General features: G+C 38.5%; 1 protein-coding gene across 4 annotated transcripts in view; it reads left to right on the top strand.

Moving 5' to 3' along the window:
• FNDC3A (fibronectin type III domain containing 3A) overlaps nucleotides 1-18073 on the top strand; it is a 114725-nt gene that overhangs the window by 14935 nt on the left and 81717 nt on the right. For all 4 annotated transcript variants that reach the window (XM_068674515.1, XM_068674506.1, XM_068674498.1 and 1 more), the window contains one exon: nucleotides 1026-1154. In XM_068674515.1, coding sequence (XP_068530616.1) covers nucleotides 1053-1154 — 102 coding nt within the window. In that variant the 5' untranslated portion in view covers nucleotides 1026-1052. Of the gene's footprint in view, nucleotides 1-1025; nucleotides 1155-18073 lie in introns of those variants that run through there.

Here is an 18073-nt window from a genome sequence, read left to right as displayed (position 1 = left end):
TGATCTAATTATTTTTTTTCCCTTTCAATAGCTAGGTGTACTGCATCTGGTTGGGGCAGAGTTAAGACCAGTACACTAAATCAGTGTAAATCTGATTTATTTTTTTTTAAATTAACTTTAAAATTAAATAGAATTTCAGAAGCAGTTTATTAGTTTCATCGTACATACTTCTGCATGAAAAAAAAATCTGTAACTTTTAGCTTTTCTGGTCTTAATTCTTCATACTACACCGACACATAATATATATTATGGCTGGTTCATGTCACGGATACTAACAAAAAGCAAAATTCAGCTGTTTCTCTGGTACCTGACATTCATCAGAGTTGAATCATGGACCTCTTGTTGTGTTTGTTTTTTCTTGCAAGTTTTAATTACCGGTAAAGCTATTAAAGGGTTGCCCACTGTTTATCAAAACAACATTGCTTTAATTCCAGGGTTAATTTATTTTTTTAAAGTACAGATGGTAAGATTGTGCAGGAAACTTTTTAATTCATTTTTCTCACTTGGACATATCAGTTGTCCCTTAAAGAAGTGTCTTGTTTGATGTAATACTAGAAAAAGTAGGTTGGTGATTTAAAAAATAGTAGTGCTGCTCTCCTTGTTCTTAGATCTGTTTATACCACTTTCAGATAAACAAGAACACTATATATCTGAGTTCCAAGGCAACTGCTTTGTTTTCATATCTTTCCAACAGTCATTTTCTAACCAGTGACGGTCAAACTTGGACAAAAGTCTTCCTTTATAATCTTAAATTAAAAAAAAAAAAAACAGTTTCTTGACTTAAAAGGCTGTGATGGCTCTTCTAAGGTCCAGCCACTAGAGGGGGTCTAAACCTACCCTCTGTAAACACGGTTTATCCTAGTTCATGAAACATCTTCCAGTTTGTGTAATTGCTGGAATATTGTGGAAACATATTTTTAAAGGTGTGTGTACCTTAAAAAAAAAAAAAAAAAGACTATTTTTGAAGGATAACTATTCAGAAATATGTATATAGTATAACCATTTGAATAACTTTTTCTTTGCAGGTGATCTTGTGATTTTGTGTACCATCAATGATGGCAGAACACCCACCGTTACTGGATACCACTTCGATTATAAGTAGTGAAATCCCTCTTCTAACTTCCCCAATTGTTAGTGGGGATGGAGCACAACAGGTAAGGAAACTTCAGTATATTTTTTTCCTTCTTCCAGCAGCGTCATTGACATCTTGACACTGTAAAAGATAGCCTCCTATTTTTGTGCAACTCTTGTCGTACATGTATTTTAGAGGTTGAGGTGAAGATACAGCTAGTGCAGGGAAGAGATTTGGTAGCAGCATGAAGCAGAAAACCTGCCTTCTGAAAGAACATTTTCATAGAAAGATGGGACTAGACAGCTGCCAAGCTGTCCAGCAATGCCCAAGTCTTAATTTAGAAGCTATATATTTACATTGCCACGTGACCTTGTTGAGCTTAATAAGCCCCCCCTTATGACAGAGCTTATTAGCTCAGACACATATGCTAACAACTTTGGCCTCTAGACTGACTTTCTTCCTTACAACCAAGTATTTTAAATGCTAAGACTTGCTTTTGTTTGTTTGTGTCTGCCTGGACACTTCTTGTACTTTGATAGGCAGAAGCAGTCAAGTTGATGGCTAAGGAAAAAATTAACAAATGTGGTTTTGGAACACTTGAGAAGTGTCAGCTCCAGAGGGAGATAAAAAAAAAAAAAAAGTGTTGGCAAAAACATATATTTTTCTATATCTTTAACTTGAGAACATTTTAGGCCCAAGAGAAGCATAATTCTGGAACAGCTTCTAAGGGGAGAAAAGGGATAAAACAAACAAAACCTAAGTGTCTTGGAGTATCTGAACAGATTGAAATCACTGCCTGTTATAGCAGGAGGCTGGATTTGATGATATGGGGAATGCTCTTGGTCTGCTGTTCCTGTGTTTGATCCTTATGCAGAAGAAGAAATTACAAGGGGAATTGTTTTGTAGGGTAAATATACAGAACGGATCTAATATGAGACTGGAGCAGGGATTGCAGCAGTTCCCAAAACTGGGTTTGGTCTGTGGTGAGATCTTTGTATTGTAGAAGCTTAAATAGATAGAAAACTAATAAGTCCCATTTAATAAATGCACAAACAAAAACCTCCAGAACAAAGGGAAGAGACAATACTCAGTCTTGCTTTCTCTCCCAATTCAGCTTTCAAATACTGGATTTTAGAAGCAGTAATGCAAGGAAAGAACTGTTAGTGTTTTCTTACATGATCTGCCTTGAAAAGTTCAATTTTAAAGCCTTGCAAACAAGAGAGTAAAGCATGCCTAAATAAAGTTAAGCATTCAACTAACCGTTTATTTTCTTTATCTGTATGTAAATAGTCTTTACATAGTTGTTTAAAACTTCTCATAAATGTATAGCAGATTACTTGAGGCTGGAAGGAAACCCCCCTCTCAGGTACATATCATAGAATGGCTTGGGTTGGAAGGGACATTGAAGATCAACTAACTCCAACCCCCTTGCTGTAGGCAGGGATGCCACCCACTAGATCAGGTTGGCCAAGACCCCATCCAGCCTGGTGTTGAACACTTCCAGGGATGGGGAATCCACAACTTCTCTGGGCAACCTGTGCCAGTGCCTCACCACCCTTACAGTGAAAAATTTCCTCCTAATGTCTAGTCTAAATCTATCTACTGAAACTAAAAGAGGATAGATTTAGAAGTTAGATTTCACTCTTGAGAAGAATGTTTTGTTTATTACCACTCTCAGGTATTCATACATATTGATAACATGAACCTCCCCTGAGCCTCCTCTTCTCCTGGCTGAACAGTCCTATCTCTCTCAGCCTCTTCTCACACGTCAGATGCTTCAGTCCTTTCATCATCTTTGTAGCCCTTTGCTGGACTCTCCAGTACATTTGTCTCACTCGTACTGGGGAGCCTAGGACTGGGTCTAGTACTACAGGTGTTTCACCACGTCTGACTGGGTAAGGATCACCTTCCTTGACCCATTGGCAGTGTTTTACCTTGTGCAGCTCAGGAAACTGTTGGCATCATTTGCCATGAGGGTGCATTGCTGGCTCATATTCAACCTGTCCGTCGGGAACCTCAAGTCCTTTTCTGCAAAGCTACTTTCCAGTCAGTAAGCTGATGGTGTGTACTGTTGCATGGGATTGTTCTTCTCCAGGGGCAGGACTTTGCATTTCCCACTGTTGAACTTCAGGATGCCTGCTGGTCCATTTCTTCTGCTTGTCAAGGTCTCTCTGGATGTCAGTACAGCCATCTGGTGCATCAACCATTTCTCCTGACTTTGTACTGCTAGGAAACTTGCTGTGGTGTACTTTGTTCCATCATCCAGGTCTTCAGTGAAGATAGGAAGCAGTATCTGCCTTGGTACCAGCTGCTGAGGTAGACAACTAACAAAAGGCCTGCTGCTGGACTTTGCGCTGCTGTTCTACAACCCTTTGAGGCTGGCAGTGCAGCATGTTCTCAATCCACCTCACTGCCTGTTTAATCTGTAATTCATCAGCTTCTGTATGAGAAAGTTACACAAGACAGTGTCAAAAACCATGCTGAAGTCATGATAAACAGTATCTACTGCTTTCCATTCATCCACCAAGCTAGTAATTTCATTGTAGAAGACTGTACAGATTTGTCAAGCTTGACTTCCCCTTTGTGAGTCAATGGTGACTACCCCCAATCACCTTTTTTAATCCATGATGTGTTTAGAAATGGCTCCTAGGAAGACTTGCTCCCTCATCTCTCCAGGGATTAAAGTGATGCTGACCAGCCCCTGTAGCTCCCCGGATCCTCCTCCTTGCCCTTTTTTTTTTTTTTTTTTTTTTTTTTTTAGGATTGCAGTGACATTTGTTTCTTCCAGTCCTTTGGAACCTCCCCTAATCACCATGACCTTTCAAAGATAATAGTGACTGAGGTGCTTGTTCTGCCTTCTCCAAAAATAAGGCTAGCAAGCTGTGCTGTCAGACTTCCTCTATAATGGGGTAGAATTTCAAGTCATATGTGCCTTAATGTTCTTTTGGGTATACTTTTTCATTAAAATGCTGCTTCTTTTTCTCCTACTAAGCAAGATTAAAAGTGGAAAACAAGCAAAAAATTTCTTCAAAGAATGAAGTTGGGGGGGTTCTGTTAATCTTACAGGAAAAACGTACATGCTGTAGATGGTTTTTGTTTTAAAAAAAGTTGTTCATTAAGAAACTGTTTGTGGAACTGATAGTGCTAGTGCTTTGGGTTTTCTTGGTTTTTAAAAGATTTTCAGAAAGCATTGGGCAGACTTCCTATGATCAATAAAGTCATTTTTTTCTTTTTATAACCAACAGTTATACCACAGCGTTGCCTACTGTCTTTGTTCTACAATGACTAGTGAAAGTTATGACTCGTTTTCTGTCCTTCCTTTGCATCTGATACATGACTCATGAAGAATTTGCAGATGCATTTATTCAGTGGCAGGAAACTTTACTGGAAACCCTTTTTACATCTGGTGATGTAAAAGTCATCACTAAGTAGAAAATGGTTTCTGTATCTAAAACACAGGCAGTCCAGAATTAAAGGTACTGCTTCCTCTGTCAAGGTTGCCCAATTAAGACTTATTTCAGAGGAATGGCAGCCAGACCATTATGTAATTACAAGCATCTTATAATACATGCATAACAAATAACTTTATTATACTCTAGTGAAAGCAGTATGTATACAGTTTCATATGAAGTATGTATTGAAGTACAAAACACTATAATTCTGAGTTTTGAAAAGTATTTCAACCTAGATATTAGTTTTTCTTTTTTTGTTGTTCTTTCTACATGGAGGTTACAAGAAGTTTGAAGGCTTTAGTCTTCACAATGGAGTTGCTCATCTTTTTGAAAATGTCTTTTTTACTTCCTTAGCTATAATACAAATACTCAGTAGGTGTTACTTGCTTAAACTACAAAAACTGCATCTCCAGTTCCTTTTGTAACAACATTGTGATGTTGGATTGTGTAACCTACAACATGACTGCACTGCTGGTGGAACTTAATTGTGCTCCCACAATTAAAATTCAGAGCTTTACTTTCTGTATATAAATGTATGTTTTTCAGTTTCCATGGGATGTAGTTGCCTGCAGTGTTCCTAATTAGTAGTAGTCACTTCTGGCTGAAAAAGTACTGAAAGTCTAGTAGAGCAATCTTAATTGAAATAATTTTGTTTATATGTTGTTATTTTCTATATTAAACATTGGCTGTATCTTAGAACTTAAAACTTCTTGTTCAGCTGTGAAACAGTGAACCCCCCACTGTCCTTGCATCGTACGTAAAGTTAAATTTTACAGTAATTAATTATGCAGTATATGCAACTTAAAACACAGTAGAATTGTAGAATCTTGAAGATGGAAAAGACCTTCAAGATCACCAAGTCCAACCATCAACCTGATCTACTGAGTGCTGTCATGAAACAGCATCCTTTAGTACCATGTCCTCACATCTCCTAAACAACTCCAGGGATGGAGACTCTACTGCTTCCCCAGGCAGCCCTTTCCAGTGCTTGACCTCTCCCTTCATGAAGAAATTCTTCCTAATATCCAATCTAAACCTCCCCGTGCACCAGCTGAGGCCGATTCCTCGCATCCTATCATGTGTCACCTAAGAAAAGAGACCAACAATCTTCCCTCAGGTAGTTGTAGGGAGCGGTGGGTTCTCCCCTCAGCCTTCTCTTCTCCAGACTAAACTGCCACACCTCCTTCAGCCACTTCTTGTAACTCTTGTTTTCTAGTCCCTTCACCAGCTATTCTGTGAACACATTCCAGCAGCTCGATACTGTTCTTGTGAGGGACCCAAAACTGACCAGAATACTCAAGTGCTGTCCCACCAGTGCTCTGTACAAGGGGACAGTCACTTCCCTGGTCCTGCAGGCCACACTGCTGATGCAGGCCAGGCTGCCATTGGCCCTCTTGGCCACCCGAGCACACTGCTGGCTCATGTTCAGCCAGCCATCAACCAACACCCCCAAGCCCTTTTTTGCTGGACGGCTTTCCAGCCACCCTTCCCCAGGCCTGTACCATCGTGTGGGGTTGTTATGACCCAAGTGCAGGACCCAGCACTGAATGGTGTTGAATGTCACACAACTGGATGCAGCAGTAACTGCAACTGAGTTACCAAAAAGGCACAGGCTGTTAGGTACTTTCCTAGAACAGTTCATATCTTCAAGATCTATTTCAAATACTTAAGTTTAAACTGCTAGCAGAACTTTGAAATAGCAGCACAAATATTTGAACATGTTAAGCTGAAAGGTCATATGCTTCAAATAGTAGAAAGTGTTTGATCAGGTTGAAGCTGTAACTTTCCACCACATTTTAAAACGAAACAATTCACAAGGTTGGAGCAATGTGCATGTACAGGCAGAAAACGTGGGGAGTTTAATTTGGGTATTACAGCTTCTGTGATGGCATTCACATGGTACGCTGTGCTGTGGTGGGAGACCACCTCTTTTTGTGTCCCACAGAAGCTGCTATTAGTTTCATAGGACAAAACTGGGAAAAGGGAAGAGTGGAGACTGAGCCCATTAGCTCCTTCCTCTCTATTACATGCTGATTTTTGCACCTTCTCACTGCTGTGTTTAACATGTAATGCACTCCTTAAGTCTTGGTGATGAGTAAGGATGGGGATGAAGTATGGGGAAGACCCATAAAGAGTTGTGAAAATCCAAGTGATGCTGAGAAAGCACAGTATGAGGACAGAAGTGCTTAGGGATTTTTCATGTTAAGGTAACTACTGCAGTGAGGTTTACTGCGTATTGAGGTTGGACAGGAAAGATACAGACAGTCCTGGTTCATTGGGGGAGGTAAATTAATTACAGAGGAGAACAGGGAGAAAAGAGTTCAAACTTTCTTTAACAGCTGTTGTTTTCTTAATATGAGATTGAAGTAAATTGTTCTGGAAAGTTTCTACTGCACCCGGTGCACTTCCAAGGCAAAGCAGTAAATTGCTGACACAAGTTTGCAGCAACCCTGGAGTTCTGGGCCCTCTTTGCATCTTCCCACTAAAGCTAATAGTTGCAGTGAGACATCCCTATATAGATTTGATGTCCTTTATTACCAAAACCACAGATAGTTAACAGGTAATGGGCTACGCAGGGTGCTGTTGCCTTTTCTTTGGGGAATGGGACACAAAGTGCTTCACCTTCAGTCAGCTTTATTTCTCAGCAAGACATAGTCATAAAGTAGTACTTCCAGCCTGTGAAGCTGGTCACTTACCTTCCAAACTTTATTCAGGTGTTTAGATGCTTAGTAGGATTTCGAAAAATCCCACTGTGTTTATGTGTGATATATATGTTGTGTGCGTATATACACAGCATGCGAGTTGAAGTGCAAATTCTTTGAACTGAAATAGGTATTTAGCATTAAATCTACAAGTTACTTCTAAAATGAATTTCTTCAAGTGTTAAGACTTTTGATCTTGAAGTTACATTAACCTTTTAACACGGTCTTCAGCAGAGTAATAGCTATAAGAACAAGTAATTCAAAAAAGAATCCTCTTTTTTGGCTTATTAATTACTTGTTTGCATATGTGGAGTCACAGAAGAAATATAACGAAGATCTGAACTAGGTTACTAAATGCTTTTCTTCAGTTTTAGGTCTGACGCTTCTGTTTCTGAAAAGCATATGGTACATTATCAAGTTCCAGCTTGCTTTGTTTTTGCCTTGCTGCTGAAAATCAAGCCTAGAACTGCATATGTTTCATGATCTTTTTCCTCTATAAGAAAAAATCTGTGTTAAAAGTTGTTTAACAACATACAATGTTATAACTGTTTTCACAGCTTTCCATATTGTTCTGTTTTCCTTTCCTTTATCTTTGTTTTGATTTCACAGAGAACATGCATGGCTGCTTCTGTCATCTTTTTTTTTTTTTTTTTACATCCTCTTTGTCTCCATTGAGTTGGCAGATAAGTCTAACTTAGGGGGGGGGTCATTAAAGCTTGTTTTAGTTAACAATTATTCTTCCATCCTTCAGTGACTTCATAGCACTGAAATGCAACAGAATTATGTTCACTGGAATCATTGGAACTCTTCTGCATATAATGCTGCAGCTCCAGCATATGGAAGCTGATTATCAGGCTTCATTTTTTTTTCCAGTGTTGATTAGTACTTTTGTGTAGCAAACATCACTAGAAAATACATAATCAAACTTGTATGGAGCACTCCATATACAAAATAGAATTTTCTATAAAAGTTGTTGCTGGTTATTATTTAAAAAAAAAAAAAAAGGCTGTGAGGATGTAAGTTTTGGTGCCTCAAGGTTACTATATCCTTGCTGTGTCTGAGTTGTTCATATTCTTTTGGTCAGGAAGAGTGAAGTTTTGTCTCAGTTAAGCATAGACTTCTTGTTGCCTTTGAGAACAGATTTTTCTCTTGTGTATTTAAGCTTCATCTTTGATTGCAAATGCACTAAAATTTTGCTTTACATTTCCAAGAAGAGGCTGTCATTCTCAGGAGCAAGTGAAAGGATTCAAAACTCTTTTGGGTTTAGTTATGTATGAATACTGTACTGCTCTTGGGTAGCAAGCAAAAAGTAGCATTTGATTTACTACACAATTTAAATTTGCATCCAAATATATTTATTTTAGTATTTACTGAAAAAAAAGAGTAGGAACAAGGGTGGAGGCTATGTAGTCCAAGTCTTCTTACTTGTGTTCAGCATGAAAATTCATTGAATGAAATAACCTCATAAAACTTCTTTGAATAGTCCTCCTCTTACTCTCTAAATGTCTGATTTAATTTGCATGCTGTGAGTCCTGAATCAGTTTTGGTCTCTGATATGGTTAGATTCCTCCCAAGGTACTTGGGGCAGGGGTTCCCCTTGTGGAATGAATCTCTTCCAGAAGCTGACATCTGGGAGATTTGGATGACATGGGAAAATCAGACTCAAAGCCAGCGTTAGTCATTCTTTCTTGCTAATACAGCCAACGGGGAGTAATAAGCGTGTCTGGAAGATGATCTCTTCCTTATTTTAGGAAGGTGACTAAAGATCTGTGTGCTTCTCTTAATGAGATGAGAAGGTGCGTGTTGCCCAGAGCTGCAAGCGTTGAGGTAGGCCAGTTCCTCTCTGAGGTCTGTTGCAAGTGGACCCAATTCCTGAGTCTGTGCTCCTCTGTGAGTAAGACTTGTATTCCTCTCCTGGACTCGGGCATGTCGATGGCTCCTCTTTGTGCCATGGGACACTTGGCGTCAGGTAAACCAGAGTCAAACCATCATCCTACAGAGTTGCCCTTACTGTTTACAACGGGTTCCATTGGGTTCTTCAGGTTCCCTCTCAGAAGATGGATATTGTAATCTCTTCGTAAATTGTAGGAAAAAAAATGCAACTGCTTTGCAAAGTTATTTTTAACTACAGAAACTCAACTCTTAAAATATGTCAGAATAAGACTCTGCAAACAAGTCATCTGAAATAGATCCATTGCTAGCTAAAGCCTGTTTTTCCTGGTGATTAAGACATATCTCAATTTTTAACTGGGCAAAGTCCATCTACCTTTCTGCATATGCCAGGATTATACATTTTATAGAGCAGACAGAATTACATCCTTCGGGAAGAAGTGAAAGGAAGTAGATTGGGGTTTATGCACCATAATAAAAATGGCCTTTGGCTCTAATTTCTCTTCCTTCCTTTTTGAAAGTAGACGAGAAAAGACACAGGAAAGGACTATGGGCTGTGGTGATTCCTCCCACAGACCCCTTGGTCCAGGACTGACCAAGCCTTCCCCACCTGAGAATTGAAGGCCAGAGCCTTCAGTTTATTTTCTAACTCTGGTTGCTGTTGTCACACAGTGTTGTGATACACAGCGATACACAGATCTACACAAAACTGTATGTATGGGGAGCACTTTTAGAAGAGGGAAATTTTAAAAAGCTGCTTCAGAAGATAGATATAGAAACTCATACTTTTTTTTTTGATGAAATCCTATTTTGAATAACTTTAGAATATAGTTCTTCTTTTGGCACTTCGTTTTGTAGTCTGGATTTAACATTTCTACCTTAAATAGCAGTCCTTAATCCTGTTGTCTTTCACCTTATTGCTGTACCACCAAATAGGAATCTGAGCTGTCATCAGTAGTGTTGGGAAATAGAGAATTCTCTTCTAGTCCATATACTTGATTAACCAATGACTTACGTAATTTTCAAATGTTGCAAACTCCTTAGAAAACAAATGTCTGTACTCTGTTTCATTTGTTTATGTATTTTTTCCCTTAATTTTACAGTTGCATTGCGGGAGAGGAATCGTTTTTTAAAGGATATTTATACTTTAATTCAAATTCTTAGTTGTTGTTGAGTTCTGTGACCTAAAATGTCTTTGTCAAGATATGGAGAAAAGAAGAAGGTGGTATCTTCTCTCCCATCATTTAATAATGATTGAAATAACTCTGATATAAATTAGAGAAAATAGGTTTCACAGCCAGAATCAGCGCTGCTTCTGTGTACTTGGTGAGGATCTCCACCAGGGTAACCAAATGGTGATTTAACTTCTTGGTTGCAAGGGGGAGAAATAGCCTGAAAGGGGTCAGGATACGTGCTGAAAGGGCTCTACCTCAGCCTACGTAGGGAGAATCAATCGTAGCTTTATGACCTTTCTGAAATAATGTGTTCAGCTGTTAGGCCAAAGGTTGATTATGACTGCTTTATAATCTTGTATATTGTTTCTCATAAATGCCAAACCGGTTGCACATCTTCAGCCATGTCAGTAATATCTGGACAAAGAAATTATTGTAGGTGAAGAATGCCATTGACTTGCATCATCACTTGAATAGTTTTTAACTGTTTACCTCCATTTCTTAATCTCTGCTAGCTTTTATAATGTTTGTGAGAGTTTTTTTTATTGTTAGGTATTGTATGGAGGCAAAACACTAACAACTCTATAAAGATGCCACAACAGTTCTGCTTTTTTCAAATGTGTGCTAACCAGCAAATAAGATCTTCCCAGCATTAAGATCTTCACAACAGATTCAGAGAGACTGAGGGCTTTAAAAACAAGTAGGTTTTTGCCCGCCGAAGTAGGTTTTTGAACACCGAATAAATAATATGTATTTTGCGGAGTACTTTACGTGGCAACTGCTGGTACAGCTTGCAGTCAAAGTACAGGAATTATAACACAATTTTTTGATTTATCTAAGCAATTAAACATCTTTCTATATATCTGTAGCTTCTTGAGCAACAGGAAGATGGTTATTTTTTTTTTGTCACTTTCACTTAAGACAAAAATCTCTGTTAAATTAGTTTTCCAAAATGAAATTGGCAGTCTTCTACCTTTTTAATCCATCTGGGTACAACTTAAATGGAAGTTTGTTCCCTGATTCTGCTTCAGCTTGTTGCAAATAAAGCAGATTTATGGAAAGTGCCTATTGAGGAGACTGTCTATCCCCAGTATATTAAGTATTAGCTGGAAGCTTAGCCCTTACCACTTTGTATAGCATGAGCTCTGTCCCTCATCCAGTTTTGCTTAGCATTGTGAAGATCTAGTCCAGTGGACTTCCAACAAACCATGGTGAAATAAAAATAATCTGCTTCAAGTCTTCTAGTTGTTATTTACAGAGGTTGGTATTTCTAACCACTGGCCAGGACCAGATGCCTCAGAAATTTCCAGAGTTCAGAGACTGCCCCTAACACAGTTTCTTTCTACTTCCCTGTAAGCAAGGATTAGCTTAAAACTTTGAAACACAAAATGCATGTTGGTTTCATTATCCAGATCCTTTGAAACACTTCTGTTACCATTACATTTTTATTTTTTCGTGATTTAAAGATATTACAGTTGGATTATTTTAAGTAGCAAATCATCTGTGCGCTATCCACTAACCACAGCCTGTTTCTATGCTAATGAAACAGATTGGGTTTGCTGTAAATGAGACAAATAAAACTTTGCTTAGCCAAGCTTTGAGAATCGCGGAATGCAGAAGAGAAGAGACAAAACAGAGACAAAGTACATAAAAAATGTAAATATTTTTCATCAGTAAAGCAAGAGACAAAGGCACTTGTAGAACATACACTGACACTGTTATACATAGGCACTAACAAGTCTTGGACATGTTTGTCAGTGACATAAGATGCAGATTTTAACATTTATCTTTTTACTGGTTCTTCTCAGAAGACTTTCTATTTTTACAAAAGAAGGCTTCAGCTCTCCAAACCATCTATTTTTTTTTTAATCCTGTGATCAGCTCATCTTTCACATGGAGAAGGCTCTGCTCTTCATGTGGAAGAGGTGAGGGGGAATAGATGAGTTCAATAATAATTTTAAAAACTTTTCCATAAAAAAAAAATTGCCATATTCCTAGAAGAAATTATCACCAATTCTCAGATCTTTCCAACCAGCTTTACTATATAAAGGAGCAAAAACTTACTGAAATCTGTAGTTTCCAAATGTCAGTGCCGTTGAACAGTGGTTCATCTTTCCAACCTCTTCTTTTTCCAGTTGCTTCTAGGGATATTTGGTGGTCTTAGTGCATGTAGTTGTGCTGACAGCAGTTTGTAGTGTTGAAGATTAAATGTTTGCTAATTTAGTTACGTCAAATTCCTTTTAGAAATAGGGGACAGAGTCACTTGCTGGCACCCCTGAGGCCTTAGGCCTTAGGAGTTGACAAGATGTCCTCAAGAAAAGTGAGGAAGAAGCCATGCTGCCATGAAGTAGTCTGGTTCTCCCTTTGTTTTAGTTTTAAATCCCAAACATGTGAATCATTACTACAACTTAATTATGTGGACATTTACATAATTCTTTATGGATTTCCTCCATAGTCCCCAAAATCAAGATTTGTTAACAACCTTTACGTTCCCGTTTTTCTTTAGGAAGTGTTAATCTCAGTAGAGCAGCTAGATTTCTCTTGGTTATCAGTCAGTGCTAGCAGATGCTAGGGTAGAAAAATGTTCAGTTGTGTGAAATCCATAAACTGAAATTTGTTCAAATAAGCTTGATGGAATACATTAAGATTTTAGAACTTTATTATTAAGAGCATTGAATAATGTCATTTGGGTAGTGAAAAGTATGTGTAGGACATCTGTAAATAAGCTTGAGAAGCCTGTTTTCTTCTATCATTCATAACAAAAACAGAAGAGGACTGAAGACAAAATTCTAGTGTTACTTTTCGTTATAAATACCACAGAAATGTTGTGTCTTTAGCCATGAATAGAAATGATATAGCACAGAACTCAACCAAAAGTTTTCAGAACTCCTTACTGGTTATTAGCCAACATAAATGGGAACACATACCCAGGGCTCGGTGCTGGGGCCGGTCCTCTGTGATAAATGGGAAAGGAGAAAGTCTAAAAGAGGATGGAGCTAGAGAAATTTATGAAAGATGACTTTTAGAGAGAATTAGATATTCCTGATAAACATGAAATTCTTGGAATTGTTTTGAATTGCCGAAGGCTTAAGACACCGTTTTAATCCAGCTTTTTATCAGTTGTTTGTGTTTTTTCTTAATTTATATTCTTATGCTGTCTGTAGTACCTATTAAATAGCTCTTTTGCATTTTTCCATTTAATCAGTTTTCTAAACATTAGTGGGTTTCATTCTGGAAAAGTGTTGTCCTTAGCCTCATTAGCATCGTAATAGGGACAGCATATTTTGAACATAATCAATGGAAAAGTGACTTGTGCAATGTTTGTAGCTGACATCACCTTGGCTGGACCACAGATGTGGTTCCATCTGTCAATTCCTGTGCTGCTAATGAGTAACAACCCTGAAGTATCGCACTGTTCTTTGATCAGTAGCTTTTAGGGACATGCAGACATGGCACAGAGGAGGCCACAAACCCACGGATCACAAGAAGTCAACATCAGAACTGTCGTAGGGTTACCCTGACCTGATGTTCAGTTTGCCCTTTTTTTTGGACCATGCTCTGAGGAACCAAAGGAGACGTAATTTTCCTTGTAACAAAATTTTCCTTGTACTTCGAATGAAAACAGCCCCTTTTGAAACAAAAAATAAATATTTTCAGTAATGAAATGATGTTGGATGTGAAACTTCTCTTGAGCCTGGAAAACTTTTACTTGTTAAAGAATATTTTGTTGATGAAACTTTGGGAATGTGACTTGAACTTGGAGTACTGGAAAGTTACGTCTTTGTTTTAACTGGGCTGTAGGCTTGAGCCCCTTTATATAAAGTTTGGACATTACTGTCCAAATATTTTTTTAATTTTCTACACCTCAGGCAACATCGAGTTGGTAATCTAACCTTCTCATGTTCCAAGTACCAGGTTGCTTTCATCTTTCACATCTGCTTATGGACTAGGACTTTGGTATAAGGTTATGCTTAAAGTTTTATCTAGTATTTGGAGTAATTTCTCACAATACAGGGAGGGAGGGTTGAGCACTTCCCCCTACCTAGCTGTCTTCCTACAGGTGAGAGCACACCAGTGGACCCCTGCTATGGTTGGGATTACAGACAGCAGATGCTAAATGGTCAGAAATGTGATGAAAATGTCAGAAATGGATGAAAATGTCAGATATGGATGTTTTCAGTTCAGTTCCACTCTTTAGGGGAGACTAATGGGGGGGGAACATCTCTGTCAGCACCTGCAACGCCTTAAATATTAATACCTAATAAAAGGTATTTCTGGTGACAGTATTACTCGAGGCAGATATATGTAAATAGGAGATTTTAAAGCCAAATTGGGAAACGTGTTTTTTTTTCTCTTTTCACGCCTCCTAATGTAGCAAATAAATGCACAGCATGGAGTAACAGAGTATTACAGACCAAGCACGATAAAATCCGGTTGATTACTTCTTTGCTGTATTTTTCACTCTCTTCTGAAGTGCTCCTCACCCGCCTCCTTTCAGGCTTCTTCCCTCACGAGCTGCAGCACGTATCCAAGTATAAAGTCAGAAGCGGGCTCCTTCCTAGCTGGGAATCGGGAGGATAGCCCGAAAAGGCGCTTCTGAGAGGGAATATATTCGGGAGCTTTGTTCTCTTAAGCCCGAGCCTTCTGTTGACTGACGTGAGATGATCCCGAAGCAGATGCTGCAGCAGCTATTTGTTGATTTAGTTGCTATAGTGACATGATACATTCGTGTAGAGCAGGAAGCTCACTGTACGTTGGCTAATTTGATAGGAAGGAAGGCTTGAGGTAGGTATCGCTGACTACACCGTTAATTGATCCTACCTTTCGCATCCTGCCTCCGCATGCTCCGTGGATGCCGGAGAGCAAGGTAAAGGGAGATCCTCGGTGGCGGTCAGGGTAAGGTGCCCTGCTAAGGGGGGGCAGCGCCCAGCACATCACCGAAGATCGCCTCCGCGTGTAGTGAATGGACCGGGCTGGAGCATCCGGAGTGGTGACTTGAACCTTCCTTCGTCCTTTGGCGCTGGGGTAGCACCAGTTGAATGAGAGAAATAAAAAGGATGCGAGCAACAGTAAGTCCAAGTGCTAAGGCTTTTGAAACGGGATGCTGGATTGAAGCGTGGCGCTAATTAACGTCTTGATTGGAGCGGTTAGTGGAGAAAATTGTGATCGTGCGCTAATGACAGAGCATAAATGTGGCTCTGCCTGGAAGTTGGGGATTGTGTTATGTTTTCCTTTTCCAGAAATACACCCTTTTATAATCTGGTTGCAGGCAGGCTGTTAAAGGTACAGCATACATCTCACAAAAGGCGAGACTGTACCACCCTTTAAACAGCTTTAGTTAGGGATTTAAAAAAAAACTGAAGTCAGAATTAGCTACAGTTTTTTCCTAAATCTGCGAAATGTTCAGAAATGAATAAACCTTTGTCCTTGTGGCTGAAAATACTGCTCATCAGTACTGCTGAGCTAATTTCAGTTGCAGTGTTGTTTTTTTTTAGACAAACCACTGCTGTCATTTTTAACATTGCTGTATTCTACTACTGTGTTTAAAGATACAATTTTAGTATGTTATTTGTGATTTTTGCTGACAAACATTTGCTACTGACTCAGCACCTCTAACCATAATAATGCTAAATACAGATGTTTTCAGATTAAAAAGGAACCAAGCCAAAAAATCATCCCTGAGGCTCTTGCAGCTTTCCTAATAAACCCCCTTCAGAAAAGAACATTATTTCTGCTCATATAGAAGCGGATCGTGATTGCTTTTAGGTTACGTTATCAGGGGTCCAGTGAAATGCTTTGAGACACTTTACCTTCTTGGTTTCCAGGATGGTTTTTTGTTTGTTGTGGGGGGACATCCAAAAAGACGCAAACAAACCTCAAAAACAGAGAAAACCAGAGCTCTGCTTTCCAGTAGTACCACTTTGCTCCAATTTGTAACCCTTCTTGTTGTACAGGAGCACTCACACTACATATTCCATTGAAATATGCCTTAACCACAACTGTAATCTGGCATACTCTTGGCTCTTCGTATTGATTTTAGGTTTTTAGATTTTAGATTTTTGTGGATAAAATTAACATATTATATCCTGGCTTTTTCCCTGCTTTCTCCTTGCATTTGTAACTTCCCCATGTTTTTCATTGTTTTAGTTTGTGTGCTAGAATATGAATTGGTTTTGCTGCTGAAGGATTGCATTTTTGGTTGGTATATTTAGCTGTTAGACCTATTAGCATTTTTCTTAAATGTATTCAGAGGCTTTTGACTTGGTTGGAAAACTTGTCCCAGATCTCTTTCATTCTGTAAAAATATGTAAATTCATGAAGCACAACTCCTTTGGACAGAGACACCAGGGATCTCATTCAGTTCCCCTCCCCTTTAGTGGGAGGTGTGAGTGGCTGGGGAAAGGGAAGGACCCCAAATATTTCTTTACACTGAGAGTCAGTACGATTCCTTTGGTTTTCTTGTCTTTGTGGCAGTGGTAGCCTGCAGAGAGAAAAGAGCTCTGGTTCTCATGTGTGCTTATCCCGCAACTTCATATTACATAAAGTGTTTAGTGTATATTTAGTGTATATTGATTTCTTTAGCCTCAGTCAGTATTAAAAAACTTAGCAAACTTAAGTTTTTCTTTTCCCTTTCAAAAGACTGATACTCCTTGATACTGAAGGATGCATTTGAGAACAAATGTATCTTTGAGAGATGTAAAGAGCTTGACATCTATAGATTTTTCTTTAATGCAAATATGAAAGGACTTGTCTTGTATCCCAGTAACTCTAAAATGATAGTTTTGATCTTCCAGGTAAGACTTTGCTGGTTAGAGATAAATCAGCAGGTATTCAGAAAACTAAATATATATTTTTAAATGGTGTTGTATATTCAGTAGCTAATAACTTTTCATACAGACAGTGAAGCTTGTAAGTATAGAAGCACTCATTTGGGCAACATAATTTAATACAACAAATTTGAAGTGTGGCTGCGAGTATTGAACTTGTTACCAAAACTTGACTGTCTGTATTGAATCTCTTAATGTTTGTGTGGGTTCATAAGAGTTATGACTGCATTTCAGTCCTGTCCCTTTACAAATACAGGTATTTAAACTGTGGCCTTATAATTTGTAATAGTGAGAATTGTCCTCAAATAGTAAGGATAAACTAGATGCTCTTTCATAAATCTTGTTCAAATCTGATCTGCAAGCATCTCCACAAATTAGGTAGGCCTTTGTATCTTTATGTAGCAGGGTTGAGGAAAAGGCTAGCAACTGTCTTAATTTGGGATTTTCTTTACTTTTATACCTGTGTGAAAGACTATCAGTATACTTCTAGACACAGACAGGTGTGTTTTTTAACTTCCACCAAAGTTTAGACTTCTAAAATCTAAACAGTAAATTAAAATTATCACCTCTGGATATATGATATATTAACAATAATTTTTTGTACATGTAGTTGTTTCAAATAAATTCTGTCTCCTTCCACAAATCAACTACATTTATCTGTTTGGTAGAAGCCGCGGAATATTTGTGAGGATTATTTTGCCTGTGACTGTTGATTTCCTTTGAGCAATATCCTTCTGGCTGGCTGTATCATGCACATGTGTATATTTGTGGAGGGAGCCTTGCCTTTTTAGACAGTTCTATAGAGAGCTGCCTTTAAATGTCTGTAATGGTGAGCAAAAGAAGAAAAATGTGTAAAACTTGCAATTAGGCATCTTTTACTAAGTAGTTTTTAGGTAAGTTTTTACCTAATAAGCCAACTTACCATTGACTTATTTCACATTTTACCTATTGGAATGTG

This window comes from Anas acuta, chromosome 1 (genome assembly GCF_963932015.1).
Source record: "Anas acuta chromosome 1, bAnaAcu1.1, whole genome shotgun sequence".
Taxonomy (NCBI): Eukaryota; Metazoa; Chordata; class Aves; order Anseriformes; family Anatidae; genus Anas; species Anas acuta.
The sequence above is the reverse complement of the archived record's forward strand: the minus strand, read 5'-3'. Positions and strand labels throughout refer to the sequence as shown.